Consider the following 17,862-nt stretch of genomic DNA (forward strand, 5'->3'; position numbering starts at 1 on the left):
TTCGAGTTTGTTGAGCAGAGACAGTGTGTATGTTTTGGTTCTACAAAGCTTTGTCCATCGTAACATTCAATAATCAATTAATTGCATTTATTCTTGCACCATGCAATCAATTGACAGTGCTAAACATATATGTTTCTTCTCTATGCTGTTATTGCTGCCTGCAGCATGATCTATTTTACAATTGTTGGTTGGAGCATGTCTCCGGTGCTGCTGAGCCAGAGGAATGCGTATTAATCCAGCTGTAGTCATTGCGGCGAGCAGGGTCATCACAAGTTACCACAGCCACAAAGTCTTAAACCCTGCCTGTTTCTACAATTCATGTTATTGAAATCTGATTTAAAATCTAACCTAATCTTAACCCTAACCTCTGCTAACATTTGGTCTAACCCTTACCTTCAATTAAATTAAGACCAAAAAGTGAACTTTGTGGCTGTGGTAATTCATGAAAACCGGCCAGTATGTCAAAGAAACAACAAAATGAACGAGTCACACAGAAAAAAAATCATCATGACTCTCGAGTCAGTAAAAAGAAGAACTCGTTCACGAACTGCACATGACTAGTGGTGTAACACATATAACAAACAAAACATTTAAATACTTTTATACAAGGTCAAATAAAAACCCAAACAGGTCCCTGCATCAATACCGGTATACTGTATAGTAAAATATGCTATCCTGCCTAGCCCTAGGGAAAATACTTATTTTCCACCATAATTTGCAAATAAATTCATTCAAAATCCTACAATGTGATTTTCTGGATTTTTTTTCTCATTTTGTCTATCATAGTTGAAGTGTACCTATGATGAAAATTACAGGCCTCTCTCTTCTTTTTAAGTGGGAGAACTTGCACTATTGGCGGCTGAGTAAATACTTTTTTGCCCCACTGTATTGGTTGAGGGTGAATGGAGGGGCTGGTCAGATTCGATTCTATTAACTTAAGCCTGACCTTATTTTTGAAAAGAATGTCAAAGCTATGCCATTTCTCTTCCTGGGGTCTGCAGATGAATGAATTGCTGCTGTAATGCTGCTGGACCATGACAAGATGTTTGAGACCTACAAACATCAATCTATCCTCTTACTGCCCCATTTACACTATTTTTCATGATTTTAATAAGGGATGCCTGGACGGATGGTCAAGGTTATTTACACAACGGGTCATCCATCATCCCTTTGTCTGTCTCTCTACTACATGCACTCACATGCATGTACACTCACACACTTGCATGCACACTCAAAATCATGCAGTGATTATGATAATACCTTCACTGAATCTTCACCCTCTTACACTGCTGATCAAATAAAATACATCTGTATTTGACACATGCACCGAATACACATTTATGCTTACGAGCCCCTCCCAATGCTGCAGAGTAAAAAAAAAGTAACACAGAGGAATAAAATGAACAAGAATGAAGCTACTGTATATACAGGGAGTACCTGTACCAGATCAATGTGCATGGGTACGAGGTATTTGAGGTAGATATGTACAGTGCCAGTCAAAAGTTTGGACACACCTACTCATTCAAGGGTTTTTCTATATGTTTTATTATTTTCTACATAGACAATAGAATAGTGAAGACATCAAAACTATGAAATGACACAAATGGAATCGTGTAGTAACCAAAAAAGTGTTAAACAAATCTAAATATATTTTATATGAGATTCTTCAAAGTAGCCACCCTTTGCCTTAATGACAGCTTTGCACACTCTTGGCATTCTCTCAACCAGCTTCATGAGGTAGTCACCTGGAATGCATTTCAATTAACAGGTGTGCCTTGTCAAAAATTCCTTTGTGGAATTTGAGCCAATCAGTTGTGTTGTGACAAGGTAGGAGAGGTACACATAAGATAGCCCAATTGGTGAAAGACCAAGTCCATATTATGGCAAGAACAGCTCAAATAAGCAAAGAGAAATTACAGTACAGCATTACTTTAAGACATGAAGGTCAGCGAAAACAGAACATTTCAAGAACTTTAAAAGTTTCTTCAAGTGCAGTCGCAAAAACCATCAAGCGCTATGATGAAACTGGCTCTCGTAAGGACCGCCACAGGAAAGGAAGACCCAGAGTTACCTCTGCTGCAGAGGATAAGTTCATTAGTTACCAGCCTCAGAAATTGCAGCCCAAATAAATGTTTCACAGAGTTCAGGTAACAGACACATCTCAACATCAACTGTTCAGAGGAGACTGAGTGAATCAGGCCTTCATGGTCGAATTGCTGAAAAGAAACCACTACTAAAGGACACCAATGAGAATAAGAGATTTGCTTGGGCCAAGAAACACAAGCAATGGACATTAGACCGGTGGAAATCTGTTCTTTAGTCTGATGAGTCCAAATTTGAGATGTTTGGTTCCAACACCCATGTCTTTGTGAGACGCAGAGTAGGTGAACGGATGATCTCAGCATGTGTGATTCTCACCGTGAAGCATGGAGGAGGTGGTGTGATGTTGTGGGGGTGCTTTGCTGGTGACACTGTCAGTGATTTATTTAGAATTCAAGGCACACTTAACCAGCATGCCTACCACAGAATTTTGCAGCGATACGCCATCCCATCTGGTTTGCACTTAGTAGGACTATCATTTGTTTTTCAGCAGGACAATGACTCAAAACACACCTCCAGGCTGTGTAAGGGCTATTTTGACAAAGGAGAATGATGGAGTGCTGCATCAGATGACCTGGCCTCAACCCAATTGAGATGGTTTGGGATGAGTTGGACCGCAGAGTGAAGGAAAAGCAGCCAACAAGTGCTCGGCATATGTGGGAACTCCTTCAAGACTGTTGTGGGAACTCCTTCAAGTCATTTAGGCAAGTTACCTTGGTGTTTTTGGGAACAGGGACATTGGTGAACAACTTGAAACATGTTGGGATTACCAACTAGAACAAGGAGAGATTGAAAATGTCAGTGAAGACACTTGCCAGCTGATCTGCGCATGCTCTGAGAATGCGCCATGTTATTCCATTTGGCTTTCATGCAGGACTCAGTGTATTCCTCGAAGCGAGCATAAAAGGCATTTTGCTCGATTGGGAGTTCTGCTTTACTGGGCATCTCACGACTGGGTTTCCCTTTGTAGTCCGTTATCATCTGCAAGCCCTGCCACATCCGACGAGTGTCAGAGCCGGTGTAATAGTTTTCCACCTTCCTTTTATATCGTCCTTTTGCATGTTTAATGCCTCGTCTGAGGTCTTGGTGGGCTTTCTTGCGCTTATAAGTGGTAGCTCTAACCATTAGCCCAGCATAGATAATGTTTTTTGGTTTGGGTACGTTCGTATAGTCACTGTGGAGACAACCTCGTCTGTGCACTTATTAATGAAGCCCGTAACTAATGTGGTAAACTTATAAATGCTATCGGATGAATCCCGGAATATAAACCGGTCTACTAGCAAAACAGTCTTGTAGCCTCGAGAAAGGGGCCTTGTATATGTGGTCTAGAATTGTTGTGCCCCTAGTGGCACAGGAGATGTATTGGTAGAAGTGAGGTAGAATGATTTTAAGTCTCCCCATGTTAGTCTCCACCCACCAGAACTGCTGCTTCTGGGTGTGCTTCTGGGTGTTTGTTTATGGGCCCTTACAGTTCGATGAGTGGGGTTGGCTTGTGGAGGGATGTAGACAGCTTGGTGATAATTATGGACGAGAACTCTCTTGATAGATAAAAAGGTCTGCAGCTTATCAAGAGGTATTCTATATCAGGTGTGCAAAAGCTCTAGATTTTCTTCACACTGGAAGCAGGGCAACAGTTGTTGATTATGAAGGCACACCCCTCCCCCTTTGGACTTGCCTGAGGCTGCCATCGTCCGATCATCTGATGTATCATACAATACACGCACACACACGCATACACACTCTCAGCGGGAGCGCGATAACATATCTCTCCATCTTCACTAGCAGACATAGTAGCTATGGGACCCTGCTACTGTACATGTGTGTATTAAGTGAACAATGTAGCAGTCACCAGTTCATTTATCATTGTCTATTCACAGGACTGCAATAGCCTGGAGGAGACAGGTGTTTGTGTGCAATGTATGCAAGTACAGTACCATATCTCTATTAGATAACAACCGTTATGGAGTTTTTATGGCCGATGTTGATACCGATTATTGGGGGTCAAGGAGGCTGTTGGCTGCTATTTTATGTCGATATTAAATGTCATTCAATTTGAAAATGTTGATGACAAAATTTCCCAGAGACAGCCAAGTATGCATGTATGAAATAAATGTGACTTTGGTAAAAAAAAACAATCTTAACAACATAATGGTAATAATTGTATTTGAATGGTACATCTCTTGATAAACATGATAAATTAAGATGGTATAGGCATACTCACAACACAGCTGAATGCATATTCAATAGGAGTGTGTGCATGGGTTGCGTTATAGTTTGTTTTGGCTAATCAGTGGAGTCTATTGTGGTACAGATGACAAAAATATATTTTGTCAGGGCGCATCTCTAAACAAGTCAGCTGCCAGGACGGAACTCTAGTTCAGCTATCAAGAAAGGGGCGGGTTGTAATTTGATTCTACTGCTACAATTGGATAGAGCGAGGCTGTAACTCCTCTCCCCTTCACATCTCCCTCCATAGCTCATATCACTTGCTGCTATTATGATAACTAGCTCAACGGTGAAGATATTTGTTACCAAGCAATAACATGCAAAATATCTAGTAAGGAGTGCAACGGTAGGAATAAATCTGAAACGACGATGCACGTTCTGTCTGAATTCCTCAAATCTGCCCATAGTTTGAGAAGTGAGAACGCACACACGCTGATCTACAGCTTACTTGGTCCATAAAAATGCAAGAAGATTCTTAGGTAGCTGAACCTATTAACAACCTTTCTTTTGGAATTTTAAAACACCTTTTTTTCTTATGATGACAATAATCTAATCCAACTATCCACCGTCAATTTACAGATACGATTGTGGCTGGTCAGATCAGCACATCATTAAGAAGCTAACATTACACTGCAAATCATATGGCTCGTTGGTGCGTGTTCAAAATGATAACCAACTAACATTAGCGAGCTACAGTGCCTTCGGAAAGTATTCAGACCCCTTGATATTTTTCTACATTTTATTACGTTACAGCCTTATTCTAAAATGGATTAAATAAAATAAAACATACTCAGTAATCTACACACAATACCCCATAATGTAATGTCTGCTTCCAACTCACACTCTCAATCCCCTGAACGCAGCTCACTTTCCAGCCCACTTTCTAGCTCCCACTCTCAAACACATAGATCCCCTGAATGCAGCTCACACTCCAGATCCCAATCACCTGAATTCTGATCACCTGTTCACACACCTGTATGTCATTTACACACACTATTTAGTTAAGTTCTTTGCACCCCATCATTGTGAGGTATTGTTTGTTTTGATACACATTCTATTTGGAGCTTTGTTTATTTTTGTATTAGTCTTCACTAACAACGCTTTTTTGCCTATTCCCTGCCTGTACTTTGGCCGATCAGATTTCCTGTCATCAACCTCTTGCCTGATCTCCCGGACTACGCTATTAGCCTTTTCCTTCCCTGTTACCTTTTGGGAGTAAAATACCTTATTTACATAAGTATTCAGACCCTATGCTATGAGACTTGAAATTGAGCTCAGGTGCATCCTGTTTCCGTTGATCATCCTTGAGATGTTTCTACAACTTGATTGGAGTCCACCTGTGGTAAATTCAATTGATTGGGCATGATTTGGAAAAGCACACACCTGTCTATATAAGGTCCCACAGTAAACAGTGCATGTCAGAGAAAAACCAAGCCATGAGATCGAATAAATTGTCCGTAGAGCTCTGAGACAGGATTGTGTCGAGGCACAAATCTGGGGAAGGGTACCAAAACATTTATGCAGCATTGTAGGTCCCCAAGAACACAGTGGCCTCCATTCTTAAATGAAAGAGATTTGGAACCACCAAGACTCTTCCTAGTGCTGGCCGCCCGGCAAAACTGAGCAATCGGGGGAGAAGGGCCTTGGTCAGGGAGGTGACCAAGAACCTGATGGTCAGTCTGACAAAGCTCTAGTTCCTCTGTGGAGATGGGAGAACCTTCCAGAAGGCCAACCATCTCTGCAGCACTCCAACAATCAGGTCTTTATGGCAGAGTGGCCAGACAGAAGCCATTCTTCATTAAAAGGCACATTGGAGTCTGCCAAAATGTACCTGAAGACCCACAGACCATGAGAAACAAGATTCTCTGGTCGGATGAAACTAAGATTGAACTATTTGGCCTGATATGCCAAGCATCACTTCCAGAGGAAACATGTCACCATCCCTACAGTGAAGCATGGTGGTGGCAGCATCATGCTGTGGGGATTTTTCAGCGACTGGAAGACCAGTCAGAATCGAGGCAAAGATGAATGCAACAAAGTACGGAGAGATCCTCGTTTAAAACCTGCTCCAGAGCGCTCAGGACCTCAGACTGGGGCGAAGGTTCACCTTCCAACAGGACAACGACCCTAAGCACACAGCCAATACAACGCAGGAGTGGCTTCGGGACAAGTCTCTGAATGACGTTGACTGGCCCAGCCAGAGCCCGGACTTGAACCTGATCGAGCATCTCTGGGGAAACCTGAAAATAGCTGTGCAGCGACGCTCCCCATCCAACCTGACAAAGCTTGAGAGGATCTGCAGAGAAGACTGGGAGAAATTCCCCAAATAAAGGTGTGCCAAGCTTGTAGCGACATACCTAAGATGACTCAAGGCTGTAATCACTGCCAAAGGTGATTACAACACTGAGTAAAGGGTTTGAATACTTATGTAAATGTGATATTTCAGTCAAATAAATCCTGTTTTTGCTTTGTCATTATGGGTTATTGTGTGTAGACTAATGAGGGGGGGAAACGATTTAATCAGTTATAGTATAAGGCTGTAACGTTTAGAAAAAGTCAAGGGGTCTGGGTATTTTCCGAAGGCACTGTATGTTGGCTATTAGATCTTATCTGATATCTTTGCACCATGTTTATCGAGCCAGCTATCTAGCATAGTAGCTAATATAGCTAGCTAGTTAACACCACAGATAAAAGGGTTATCGCAATCTTTGCTAACAGGTAACATAGCTATCTGCTTAGCAAGTTAGCTTGCTTATTGCATGCATGTCACGGCATGTTGACATAAGCCTTATTATTAGTGAATTAAACAAAACTAATATTTGCGACAGGAGTTGTATTTTGGACACTGTGTCAATTCATCCGTTTCTCAATACTGCACCTTTCAGTTGGAGAAGGAGCTAGCTTGCTGCTGCTGCAACTTTCCCCAGCTCCTCTGCATTGTGCAGTGCTCGTGGCTCAGGCAGTGAGTGGCGGCTGGCATAGCAGCAGTTTTGCAATGTAGAGGGACTATCGGCAATGCCGATAGAGAAGGGCTGATGGCCGTTAGACTTGAAAAGGTCAATATCCTCCCAATATATCAGCTCGGTCGTTCTCTAATCTCTATAGATGCTATGTGACAGTAAGGGAGCTGTCCTGTTCTGTCCCCAGAGAAAGCAGTTGTCTTGAACAGGGGAGTATTTTTTTATTTGTTTTTTAACAGGGGACGACATTGTATAACACTTGAGATGAGGTCACTATCAGCTGACTGGACACTCACTAAGCTCTTTGTCCACAAGCTAGATCTGTCTTTGTGTGTCTGTTTGTGTGTGTATACGTGTATGTATACTTACCCTTGGGTGAAAGTTTTCACAAACTTGGACTCTCTATATGTTGAACAATATAATGCATTTCTGTTTTCCTGAGTTTGGAGTGTTTTTATTGGTTGAAAAATAGAGAGAGGGAAGCATGACTGTGCTTTATTGACACTCATGATAATGACAGAGTGACCAGATATTTAACTATAGGGATTTGCATATCAGTCTTCTGTATTATTCATTGTTTCAGAGACATTTGAGGAATTTTATAAATCTAAGTAATGGTTGATTTTACTCCTGTTTATCCATACTGTACACCTCTCCAGCTACTGCTTACAGAAATCAAAAGAACAAAAAGTTCCCACATAGACTAATTTCACACTCTGTATATCTTCCTCACGTGAACCTGAACTATGGGCATGCTCTTCCTCCATGTGATCAGACTAGGTCTAGATAGTGTCAGTATGCATGAGGCCTCTCTTAATACCATTTCCCTCTAGTGCCAGGCTGTATTAATGAGGTTATCTAACTGGTCCTGTTCACCACTTCTCTCCGCTTCTGCCATGTAGTCTCTCTGGACTCATGAATTAGTACAAGAGCCCTTGTGCAGTGTGGGAGCAAGTCTTTGATCTGCTTCTGACAGAGAGACAGGTCAGTCAGAGCTCCCTGAGTGGGACAGGTATGCTCAGAACACTGAACACAGCCCAGGAGAGAAGAAACATGGAGTGTTGCTACCAAGTAACAAGCAGAAAGTACTGTAGCTGACTGAAAATCTGTGCATCATGAACAATTTGCTATAATTGTGCAGTGAGGAAAGTTGAAGGAGGAGAAGTGGTAGGGGAGAACGCAGCTGTGAAGAGAGTCTGACTCAGCGAGAGCAGAGAGTTGGGAGTAAACTAATGGTGAGGTCACAGGATGATGTCTTCTCTCCAAGGAACCAGAACCTTTTAAATTAGACACGTGTGGACTAGAGGTCAGAGGTCATATAGATCAGCACGTGCTCCCTGTGGTGTCACTACGTTAGTGGGCTGTGATAGGCTACTTACTGTATGTTACAGTATATCCTTCCCTGTTCTCCTCTGCAATAGATATTTGTCACAGTCTCTTCTGCTCCCCCTCCCAGTCTGTCGGTGTGTCCTTAGGGAAGTGAAACCAACAGGGATTTTCCACTTCTTTTCCAGGTCAGAATGTGTGTGACAGGATCTGTTTCCCAGAAAGCAAGTGTGTGTGAGAGAGAGATAGAGGAAGGAAGAGAGTGACAGTGAGCGAGGAAGAAAGCATAGCAGGGGGGATGATGAAAAGAGATAGTTACTTTACCTACACCACCTGAGGAACTTGCATTTCTAGTCTGAAGTGTCAAGGGATTCACACCGGCCGCTGTGCATCTATCTACTACACACAATCAATTATTCACTCAGAGGAGATTAATATTTCATAACGGTTGACTCGCCTCCCATACCTCCACTCCTCTGCCTTTTTATGTGTCTCTGTTCTTGTGGAATTCTAAAAGGAGGAGGAGAAGCACTTTGGTTAAAGCCTCCTCGTCTTCCTGCGTTCTGTGGGAGAGCCTGCTGCTGGTCTAATCTTCTAAAGCTACCTCGCTGTGAGAACTCGGTGTTGGGTGTTGTGGAATATTGCGTGTGCATTTTGAGTGGCTCAGGTTCTCAGGCGGTTTTCAAAGACATTCCAGGTCCACATTAAAGATGTATGGGCCTCCACACTTCACCCCAATTTGAGATGCACTCGTTAAATCCTAGTAGCATTTCATGCTTATAAGGCTCAGCCTCAGACCCCTCTTGACAATAGGCCTGAATGTGGTCAGATTGGCACATGATTGAAGTCTAAAAAGTCTGACCGTTTATCCTCATGTCCTTCAAATGCTCTTTAGAAAAACGATCAATGTGCTTGTCCAGGTTAAGGGTTTAACACTAAAGGAAAGAGCATAGGCCTATTAATGTACTGCTATCTGTATCATTATACTCTCCACAATGTCTGTTACCTGCATGGAATACAGTATGAATTGTGCCTTTGATGTCTCCATCATGACTGCAGGCGGTCAGTAATATATTCCTCCCAGGCTCAGAGTAGAAAACACTCACCTACACAATATCTCTCTCTCGCAAACTGACATTACTCCAATAACATAAGAGTTTCATCTGAATATTTGAGCTTGTTGGTTGTAGTCTGTTTGGATTGGATAAGAACTGTGTAGTACGGCAATCTGAGCTCTGCCTTCGAGATAGATGAATAGTTCTATTCCAATCCCTGGGATTAAAGTGAGTTAGAGTGTGAGAGAGAGATAGATAGATAGAGAGTGAGTGTGAATGAGCGGTAATGAGAGTGAAAGAGAGCTAGAGTGAGAGAGACCCAAACATAACCAGGTGGAAGCTCACTCACTTGGCGGTATTTGTAAGTATGCCGCCTTGGAGTCAGGCTGCGCTGCAATCTGTCTGTTTTACAGGGAGACATCACATTTGCCGCTCAAGGGCCTTGATCCAACTCCTGTCATGAGTGGTATAATGTAGCGTTGTTTGGCCTATCTCGGCTCAGACAGCGCCTGTTTAAAGTCTGTCTGTCCGTCCGTCCGCCCGTCCGTCCGTCCGTGTGTGTGTGTGTTTCTCATCCTACCCCTGCCACAGGCCCTGAACTGGTTGTCCTGGATGACCTCTGCCAGATGGGTTGTACTGTCAGTACTAGCTCCTAGCTCAGACACGCAACGCAATGCAGCTTAGTTTGGGTTTTGCTAGTCTTGTCGCTCTGCTGGCTCTCGGCCACTCTCTCTCTCTCTTTCTATCTCTCTCTCTGACTCTCTTTAACTTTCTCTCTGTATAATTCACTGGAGATGCCTTTGAAAATGTAACTGTGTAAAGTGCAGTTGCGCTCTGTCTCCGTCATGCCGCTCAGTAGGGGGTTCGCTAAATTCACTCCATGCTGAATGAACTCTGCATGATTTCAGACGTGTGTGATTTCTGTCAGTTTGCAGAGCGGTTCCATTAATGCATATTCTGCTGTGCATCAAGGTTGTTGAGAAGTCATTGGTGTTGTGTCTTCTACATGTTGTGACATAAGGTCATTGTAATGAGAGAGTCACTGCTCAGCCTTAGATCCCCTAAGACGCACCCCCTAGACACACACACATGCGCACACACACATGCGCACACACACATGCGCACACACACACACACACACACACACACACACACACACACACACACACACACACACACACACACACACACACACACACACACACACACACACACACACACACACACACACACACACACACCGTGTAGTTGGAGGGTTTATGTTCTAGGCTGATGCCAGGGAGTGATGTGGCTAGGTGCCAGTTGACCACAGTGTCCCAGGTTCCCAGCAGTGAGAATGCTATGTCAAATACTGGGGACATGTCAATGTCCTGAAGACATCAGCTCCTGGCTCTCCTTCAATAGTCTTCTGTTTTGTCCCATTACATCAGGGTGAACTGAAAATAGCATTGTCTAATAATCTCTATAGGGATGTGTGGCTGAAGATGGAGGTAATGTCCGTTAAACAGGGCAGATGCTTTCTGAATGTGAAAGCTAAAGATTTTCTTTTACACTCTTGTATTTTATATTGTGGTTTCAGTCAGGGATGGTTTAATGCAGGGGCTTAGCAGGGCTGAAGCCCCTGGGCCCAGGCCCATGGGGGGCCCAGGCCAGTGGGGGGCCCAAGAGGAAGCAACATTTAAAATACATGTACAGTGGGGCAAAAAAGTATTTAGTCAGCCACCAATTGTGCAAGTTCTCCCACTTAATTTTCATCATAGGTACACTTCAACTATGACTGACAAAATGAGAAAACAAATCCAGAAAATCACATTGTAGGATCTTTTAGGAATTTATTTGCAAATTATGGTGGAAAATAAATATTTTCTCATTTTGTCTGTCATAGTTGAAGTGTACCTATGATGAAAATTACAAGCCTCTCTCATCTTTTTAAGTGGGAGAACTTGCACAATTGGTGGCTGACTAAATATTTTTTTGCCCCACTGTATGTTATTATGGCTTTAGTATAACGGGGCTTTTTCTTCAACAGTAAATTTACCACTCTTCAAATTGCATCTTGCGCACAGATTTGTTTACAGAAAATGATGGCCCTGGTTTCAGTGTAATAGGTTGAGATGGTTGTTGGGATTGTTGTTCAGTTAAGGACTCCTTAAAGCAGACCCATATCTGTCCCTAAATTCCCCATTTGAAATGAGGAAGGCCCTCAATGTGATCACATGTAGAGAACGCCAACGCACAAACAGACACTCAAACACACACCTTAGACGATACTTAATCACAGGAAATGTACTGTAGCTGCACCACATTGATGGGCTCATATGATAGATAGGTTGGAGTAGTTTTTCATTTATATGCACATAAAATGCAGCAGGCAAAACCACGGCTGACAAATTTGTCTCCCTCCCCGTCTCTCACCATGCTGAGTGCCATTCTATTATGTGTTCCTACTCAGCCAAGAGATGCAGGTGTTTTTCCTGGTGATGTTTATTGGCCTCATATAATAGATTTGATATGCTGGCCAGTTTTCTTATTCATGATGTATAAGGTGTAGTGTATGATTGTTGTGCAGAGGGAAAGGAGTATAATAACAGAGTGTCTTATTAGTAGGCCTAATTGGGACCGTCCATGTTGCAAATGGGACAACATTTCTTCATTCTCACCTATTTGGAGTTTGAATTAAGCTTATACCCTCTAGTGACTGAGGGAATAAGGGATAGTTAGTGTTAGCTATCTCTAGTCGGCTGTACCTCTGGCATTTTTCATCCTATAGCTTATTCTCCATCTTCTTTTTAAATAGTGACCCAACTGTGAACCTATCTATCCATCCCTCTCTCCATGTAGTAATTGCTGCTTTTCACTCTTTGCTAGGTTAACAGAGCCATCGGGTTCCCTCACCGATGGACCAATCAACTACAAGTACAAGACCAAGTGCACCTGGCTGATCGAGGGCTAGTAAGTAGCTCTTTCTCTCTTTCCTCCTCCTGCCTATCGCTATTCATACCCCCTTTTCTCTACATTCCGTGCAGTACGAATTCATTCTTAGACTGATTAACGTCATTGTTCAATGGTCTTAGTGTTAAATTCTGTGTCTAATGTAAAGAATCCTGGTCAGATGTGGGCAGTTGTGAAGTTCTAGGTACCTCTGCGGCCCGTTTTAAACAATGTTCTATGTTCTGTCCTCCAGCCCAAACGCTGTGCTCAGGTTGCGCTTCAACCATTTTGCCACGGAATGTAGCTGGGACCACACATACGTCTATGACGGAGACTCCATCTATGCACCTCTGGTCGCAGTATTCAGGTCTGTGATCATACTCTACGTAGATACATGTTTACTCTCCAGTATGCGCGTCACTGTGCATGCATGAACACCAAATACTGTATACCTCCAAAGCCTAATTTGTGCAGAACACATGCAGCTAAATCATACAGAGGATTGTAGAATCTACACATACTGCAACACCCGCAGAAGGGATTCAGAATGCTGGCTAGCTGAAGAGGAATTGTTCTCTTTCTGCAATATACTCTAGGTAACGAGTGGGTGTTATCCATGAATCAATTGATTCATATTCTACATTTAGCTTGTAGGTGTTCCTCCTCTCCAGTTTTGAGAAGCAATGTTCTCCACCCACCTAGCCACCCTCTCCCCCCTTCCCTTTGAACAATAGGTCCACAATGTAATTTTATCCACTTGGGGTCCTTCACCATTGACTCTCCCCTGGTCCATCAGTATTGGCTGTGTGGTCTTTGTGTTGCGCCTAGGAGCCTGGGTGTGGTCCTCCCAGTGGGGACTCTGTCTGACTGCTGGTAAACAGATTAGAGTGGATTTCTCCACCCTCTCCGATAACCTTGATGTGGCTTTGCTGTGTGTACTGTGTGTACTGTGTGTGCTGTGCTGTTCAGGCCTGAGCCTGATCCTGATCCTCCATGCGATAGAGGGATCGATCCCAAGGAGAGAAAGGAATCACTTTCTCCCAATGATGTAGCGAGGGAAGGGGGGGTTGTCATGGTGACAACAATCCCAGCTCAGCAGTCAAGGGTGACTGCATGCTTTTGGAGCTTAGTATGCATTTGTGTTTTGTGTGTGTGTGAATACTCCATCATTAATGTACTTTTCTTCTTCTCCCACAGCGGTCTCGTTGTCCCGGAAACGAGAGGGAACGAGACTGTTCCGGAAGTGGTAGCCACCTCTGGATATGCACTGTTGCACTTTTTCAGTGACGCTGCCTACAACCTGACTGGATTCCACATCTCCTACTCGTGAGTGGCCCCAGCCAATACACACACTTTACATTTACAAAGTCCTCACCTCTACAGTACATGACCATTGGGGAAGTCTCTGACTCAGTAGCAGACAGTGGGATGATTAAGAGCCATATCCCCTTTAAATTGTCTTTCCTCTCTATGTGTTCCTGCACACATACAACCTCAGACCACATCCCAACCTCTCTAGGGTCTACAATGTCTGTCACAGGAGTCGCTGGGGAACACCATTACAGCTAAGGAGATAACACCCATTGACATACGAGAGACGTGTGTGTGTGTGTGAGATTCTGAAAAAGTATTTATTGGGTTGCCTCACAAAGCAGCAGAATAGAGTCTAGCACAGCCTCAAGGCCTCCAGCACAGACATACACCATGTGGCCATAAATGTGTTGCCATAGCAACGCTGCTGTCACAGCCCTAAACATTATCGTCCCCCTGTTGCTGAAAAGCCCATGCATTATCCTGAATCCTTGACTTCTGTCTCTCTGTCTACTGTACCCTCCCTTTTTCTCAATTATTTTGTCTGTATCTCTTTCACGCTTCTCTCTAATTCTCTCTGGATTCCTCTGTATCTCACTCTATCTGTTCTGCTCCCAGAAAAATAATGCTTCAATGGATGTCAATCACCTCTGTTAATCAATCATTCTGTCAGCTATTTGTCTTTCGTCAATTATTACAATGAGGACCTTTCCAAATGTACATCCCCCCCCCTCTCTTTTCTGTATCTGCAGGGTCAACTCGTGCCCCAATAACTGCTCAGGCCATGGGAAATGCAGCACAGGGAACTCCATCGCCAGCCGGGTGTACTGTGAGTGTGAGAAGTACTGGAAGGGCGAGGCCTGTGACATCCCCTACTGCAGGAACAACTGTGGCAGCCCCGACCATGGCTACTGTGACCTCACTGGGGAGAAAAGCTGTGTCTGTAACGACAGCTGGCAAGGTGGGGCTAGGGCCATGGTTATTCTAACATTGTGTCAAGGTTGTCACCATGGTGTGGTATATTCATGGTGATTTATAGGGTTCATTCATTATTTCTTCAATGACAAAGGTAAGTTCTTTGTGTTCTTGTAGATTGAGTCACACGGCTATTTTCTGGCTGACAAGAGAACTGCGAACATAGGTGCACAGAGACCATGTCTCATTTGTTACAGTAATACAAGCTGACACCCGGTGTGTTCAGCAGACACTCTATGACAGTCTTTGTTTATATGAAGAGAATGGGGTCATGTTGACACGTTTTAGGATCCACGCGAGCTGTTGGATAATGTCCAACACTCTTTCGACAGTTTGACAGCTGGAGCCTTTGATGTTGAGTATCCCATGCTCTAACAATCTAACCTTGAGGTGATGATGGAAGACCATAGGTTTCTTCATTCTCTCTGAACTATAATCCATCCTCCTTATTCATACATGCTACACTAAATATAATACTTGCTATATATAGTCTACCACAGTATGAGTCATAATACCCAATAAACCTAGCGGTCAAACAGAAATGGTTCCAATTGTTTTTCCACCATTCATTTGATCCATCGTGGATTTTGGAAACACTTCAAATACGAGTTGTGTTTCATGTAGGCTTATCTTGGCGTGAAGTTTTGATAACCATATGAATCTCTCTCGGACAAGGTGACTTTTCTCAGTATATTCTCCTCTATTTACCCCTCAAAAATGTCATGCTAATTAGCTGCTAATGTGGCTATCGTACAGAATTACAAGTGCCTGTCTCAAGCTTCACGTCACTCACCAGGGCCATGATGATCTGGACAAGACTGCCGAATCGAGGCAAAGGTAAGAATCTCTGGATTAACTATCTTATGTGAGCTACATTTAGCTATTAATAAATTGGCTAAAGTTGATTAAATTGACAATTCTGTTAACTATCTTGGGCAAGTTTGACATTGAAAATGCCCGTTATCTAGCTAGCTAGATCATGGTCAGCTGGTTAGCAATATTAGCCTGGCTCGATGGCTGCAGATTGTCTAGCCATTTTAAATGCATGAGAAATTAATAAAAACGAGTTTAGCTTTCTTTAGCTAGACTGTTGGTTTATAAAAGCCATCTAGTTAACTAACTAGCTAACTTAGATGATGAAGCTAGGGCTAGGCGTTATTGATGATAATGTGTGTTTGTGTCTATGGGTGAGGGGTGGGTAGCCTAATACCGAGGTGTATCCTAGCTATCTGCATTATTTAAGTCTGGCTTTTTGACAGGTTTCAGAGATGGACTGATCTCTAGCATCCTCTCGAGTCAACAGTGTGTGCTTACTTTACTACAGGAAAACATTGATATGTTAGCTGTTTCCCTCTGGACAGCAGATCATTAGTATAGCTTGTAGGCAAGGTTATGTAACCTTATTTAGTCCTACCTGCTGTGGTGGGTTTTAAATTATTGTTTTTGAGGTAGAATTACTGTCATGTTATTGATGCCAAATTTCTAACCTTACTTGCACCTTCTCTATTCCAGAACCAATGGTTGTGCCTGAGTCTTATCACCTCTCAACTAGGTTAGCTGTTTCAACCTGGAACAGTATTCCAGGTTTATATATAGCACATGCTCCACTCTCAAGTTGAAGTTGAACTTGTTGACTGATGCCATGGTGGCGGCTGCTAAAAAGAAGGTAGCAGCTGCGAACCAGAAGACTGCATCCTGGGCAGCCCTGGTCCACACCTGTTTGTCAGGTGAGTAGGATTGTTTTGTACTGTATGTGCCTTTTTATAGGTTCCTCTCCATGTGTAGACTATTGTACTGGCCTGTGTGGGACAGTCTTTCATGTGTAGTAGTTTGTTGTATCGTATTGCTTAGTTTATCATTTGTGTCAACTTTGAATTCAATCTAAAGCCACAGATTGTTAACTTCCTCCATGTTGTACTTGACCTTTATAGAGGCAGACCCGAAGACATTCAAGCAGCACTTTGAGAGGAACGATTCCAAGTCTCCAATGGCCCCGGTACTGGTTGATGTGCAGGCCTATGTAACCACACACTCAAATGGACCTACAGCTGGGGCAAGATAGTGTAAACCACCATGTTGTCAACTAAATGCTGTCCTCAATGCTTAAGTTGTATTGTCAATGGCTCAATTTGTGGAATTCTGTGATCACTCGTCGTCTTTAATGTTATGATTATCAGACACACGATGACCAGGATTTGAGCGCTGCAACTGAGACGGAATGACGTCAAGGGACACGCTGAGACCCTGAGTATGACAGGAGGTGGGCGGGATATTTGTGACAACGATTTCAAAGGGGTCCAGGCACACTAGCACTCCATTTTTATCTCTATTCCATGACCAACCTTCTCTCTAGCTACCCCTTATTCCACACTATGCCTTTTATGGCCCAAGGTCCCTCAACTTTGGGCACTTTGGAACTTTCCATCTTATCTCTATAAACGCAGCCTACCTTCACCCATTTTCCCTATGCTGCTTTCTTCCCTTGTTGTGCTTCTGATTTGATAACATCTAGACTCAGTAACATGTTTAAAAGTTTTGTGGTGTACTGTTTCGCTACCCTTTTCTCCTGTGTAGTGCTGTCCTCCTGCTTTTTCCTGGGGTTCAGACTGAATGCAGCTCACAAATGACAGCAGCAACATGTACCTGTTCAATTGACAAGCAGGGTGTTGATATAGCTGTGTTTAGAGATGGCTTCCTTGTTTTGAGTGTTAATTGTGTTTCTCACTCTGCTGGAGTTGATCTAGTGTTTTCTATAAAACCTACCTTATACGCATGACATTTGTCCATTTGTAACTCGCCCATCGCAATCACAATATGCTGTTTTATATTTTGTGCTGGTGTCAGCTAGAGATGACGTGCAGGAGTTTGCAGGGATTTGTAGTCTTGTATGATGTCGACATTTGATGCTAATTAGCCTTTTTCGAACCTGAGAGTAAATAGAGCTGAATATATTGATGAAAGTCACCTTGTCCGAGAGA

General features: G+C 43.1%; 1 protein-coding gene and 1 long non-coding RNA gene across 4 annotated transcripts in view; both read left to right on the forward strand.

Annotated features, from left to right (window-relative positions):
• The window catches only part of LOC118399482 (attractin-like protein 1), a 340,601-nt gene that overhangs the window by 48,636 nt on the left and 274,103 nt on the right, over positions 1-17,862 (forward strand). For all 3 annotated transcript variants that reach the window (XM_035795604.2, XM_035795612.2, XM_035795619.2), the window contains exons 2-5: positions 12,536-12,619; positions 12,852-12,965; positions 13,796-13,924; positions 14,662-14,870. In XM_035795604.2, coding sequence (XP_035651497.1) covers positions 12,536-12,619; positions 12,852-12,965; positions 13,796-13,924; positions 14,662-14,870 — 536 coding nt within the window. The remainder of the gene's footprint in view (positions 1-12,535; positions 12,620-12,851; positions 12,966-13,795; positions 13,925-14,661; positions 14,871-17,862) is intronic.
• On the forward strand, positions 15,449-17,831 carry LOC118399500 (uncharacterized). The gene is made up of 3 exons (XR_004828847.2): positions 15,449-15,721; positions 16,397-16,611; positions 16,816-17,831. It is a non-coding gene; the product is annotated as an uncharacterized LOC118399500 (long non-coding RNA).

This window comes from Oncorhynchus keta, chromosome 2 (assembly GCF_023373465.1).
Source record: "Oncorhynchus keta strain PuntledgeMale-10-30-2019 chromosome 2, Oket_V2, whole genome shotgun sequence".
Lineage (NCBI taxonomy): Eukaryota > Metazoa > Chordata > Actinopteri > Salmoniformes > Salmonidae > Oncorhynchus > Oncorhynchus keta.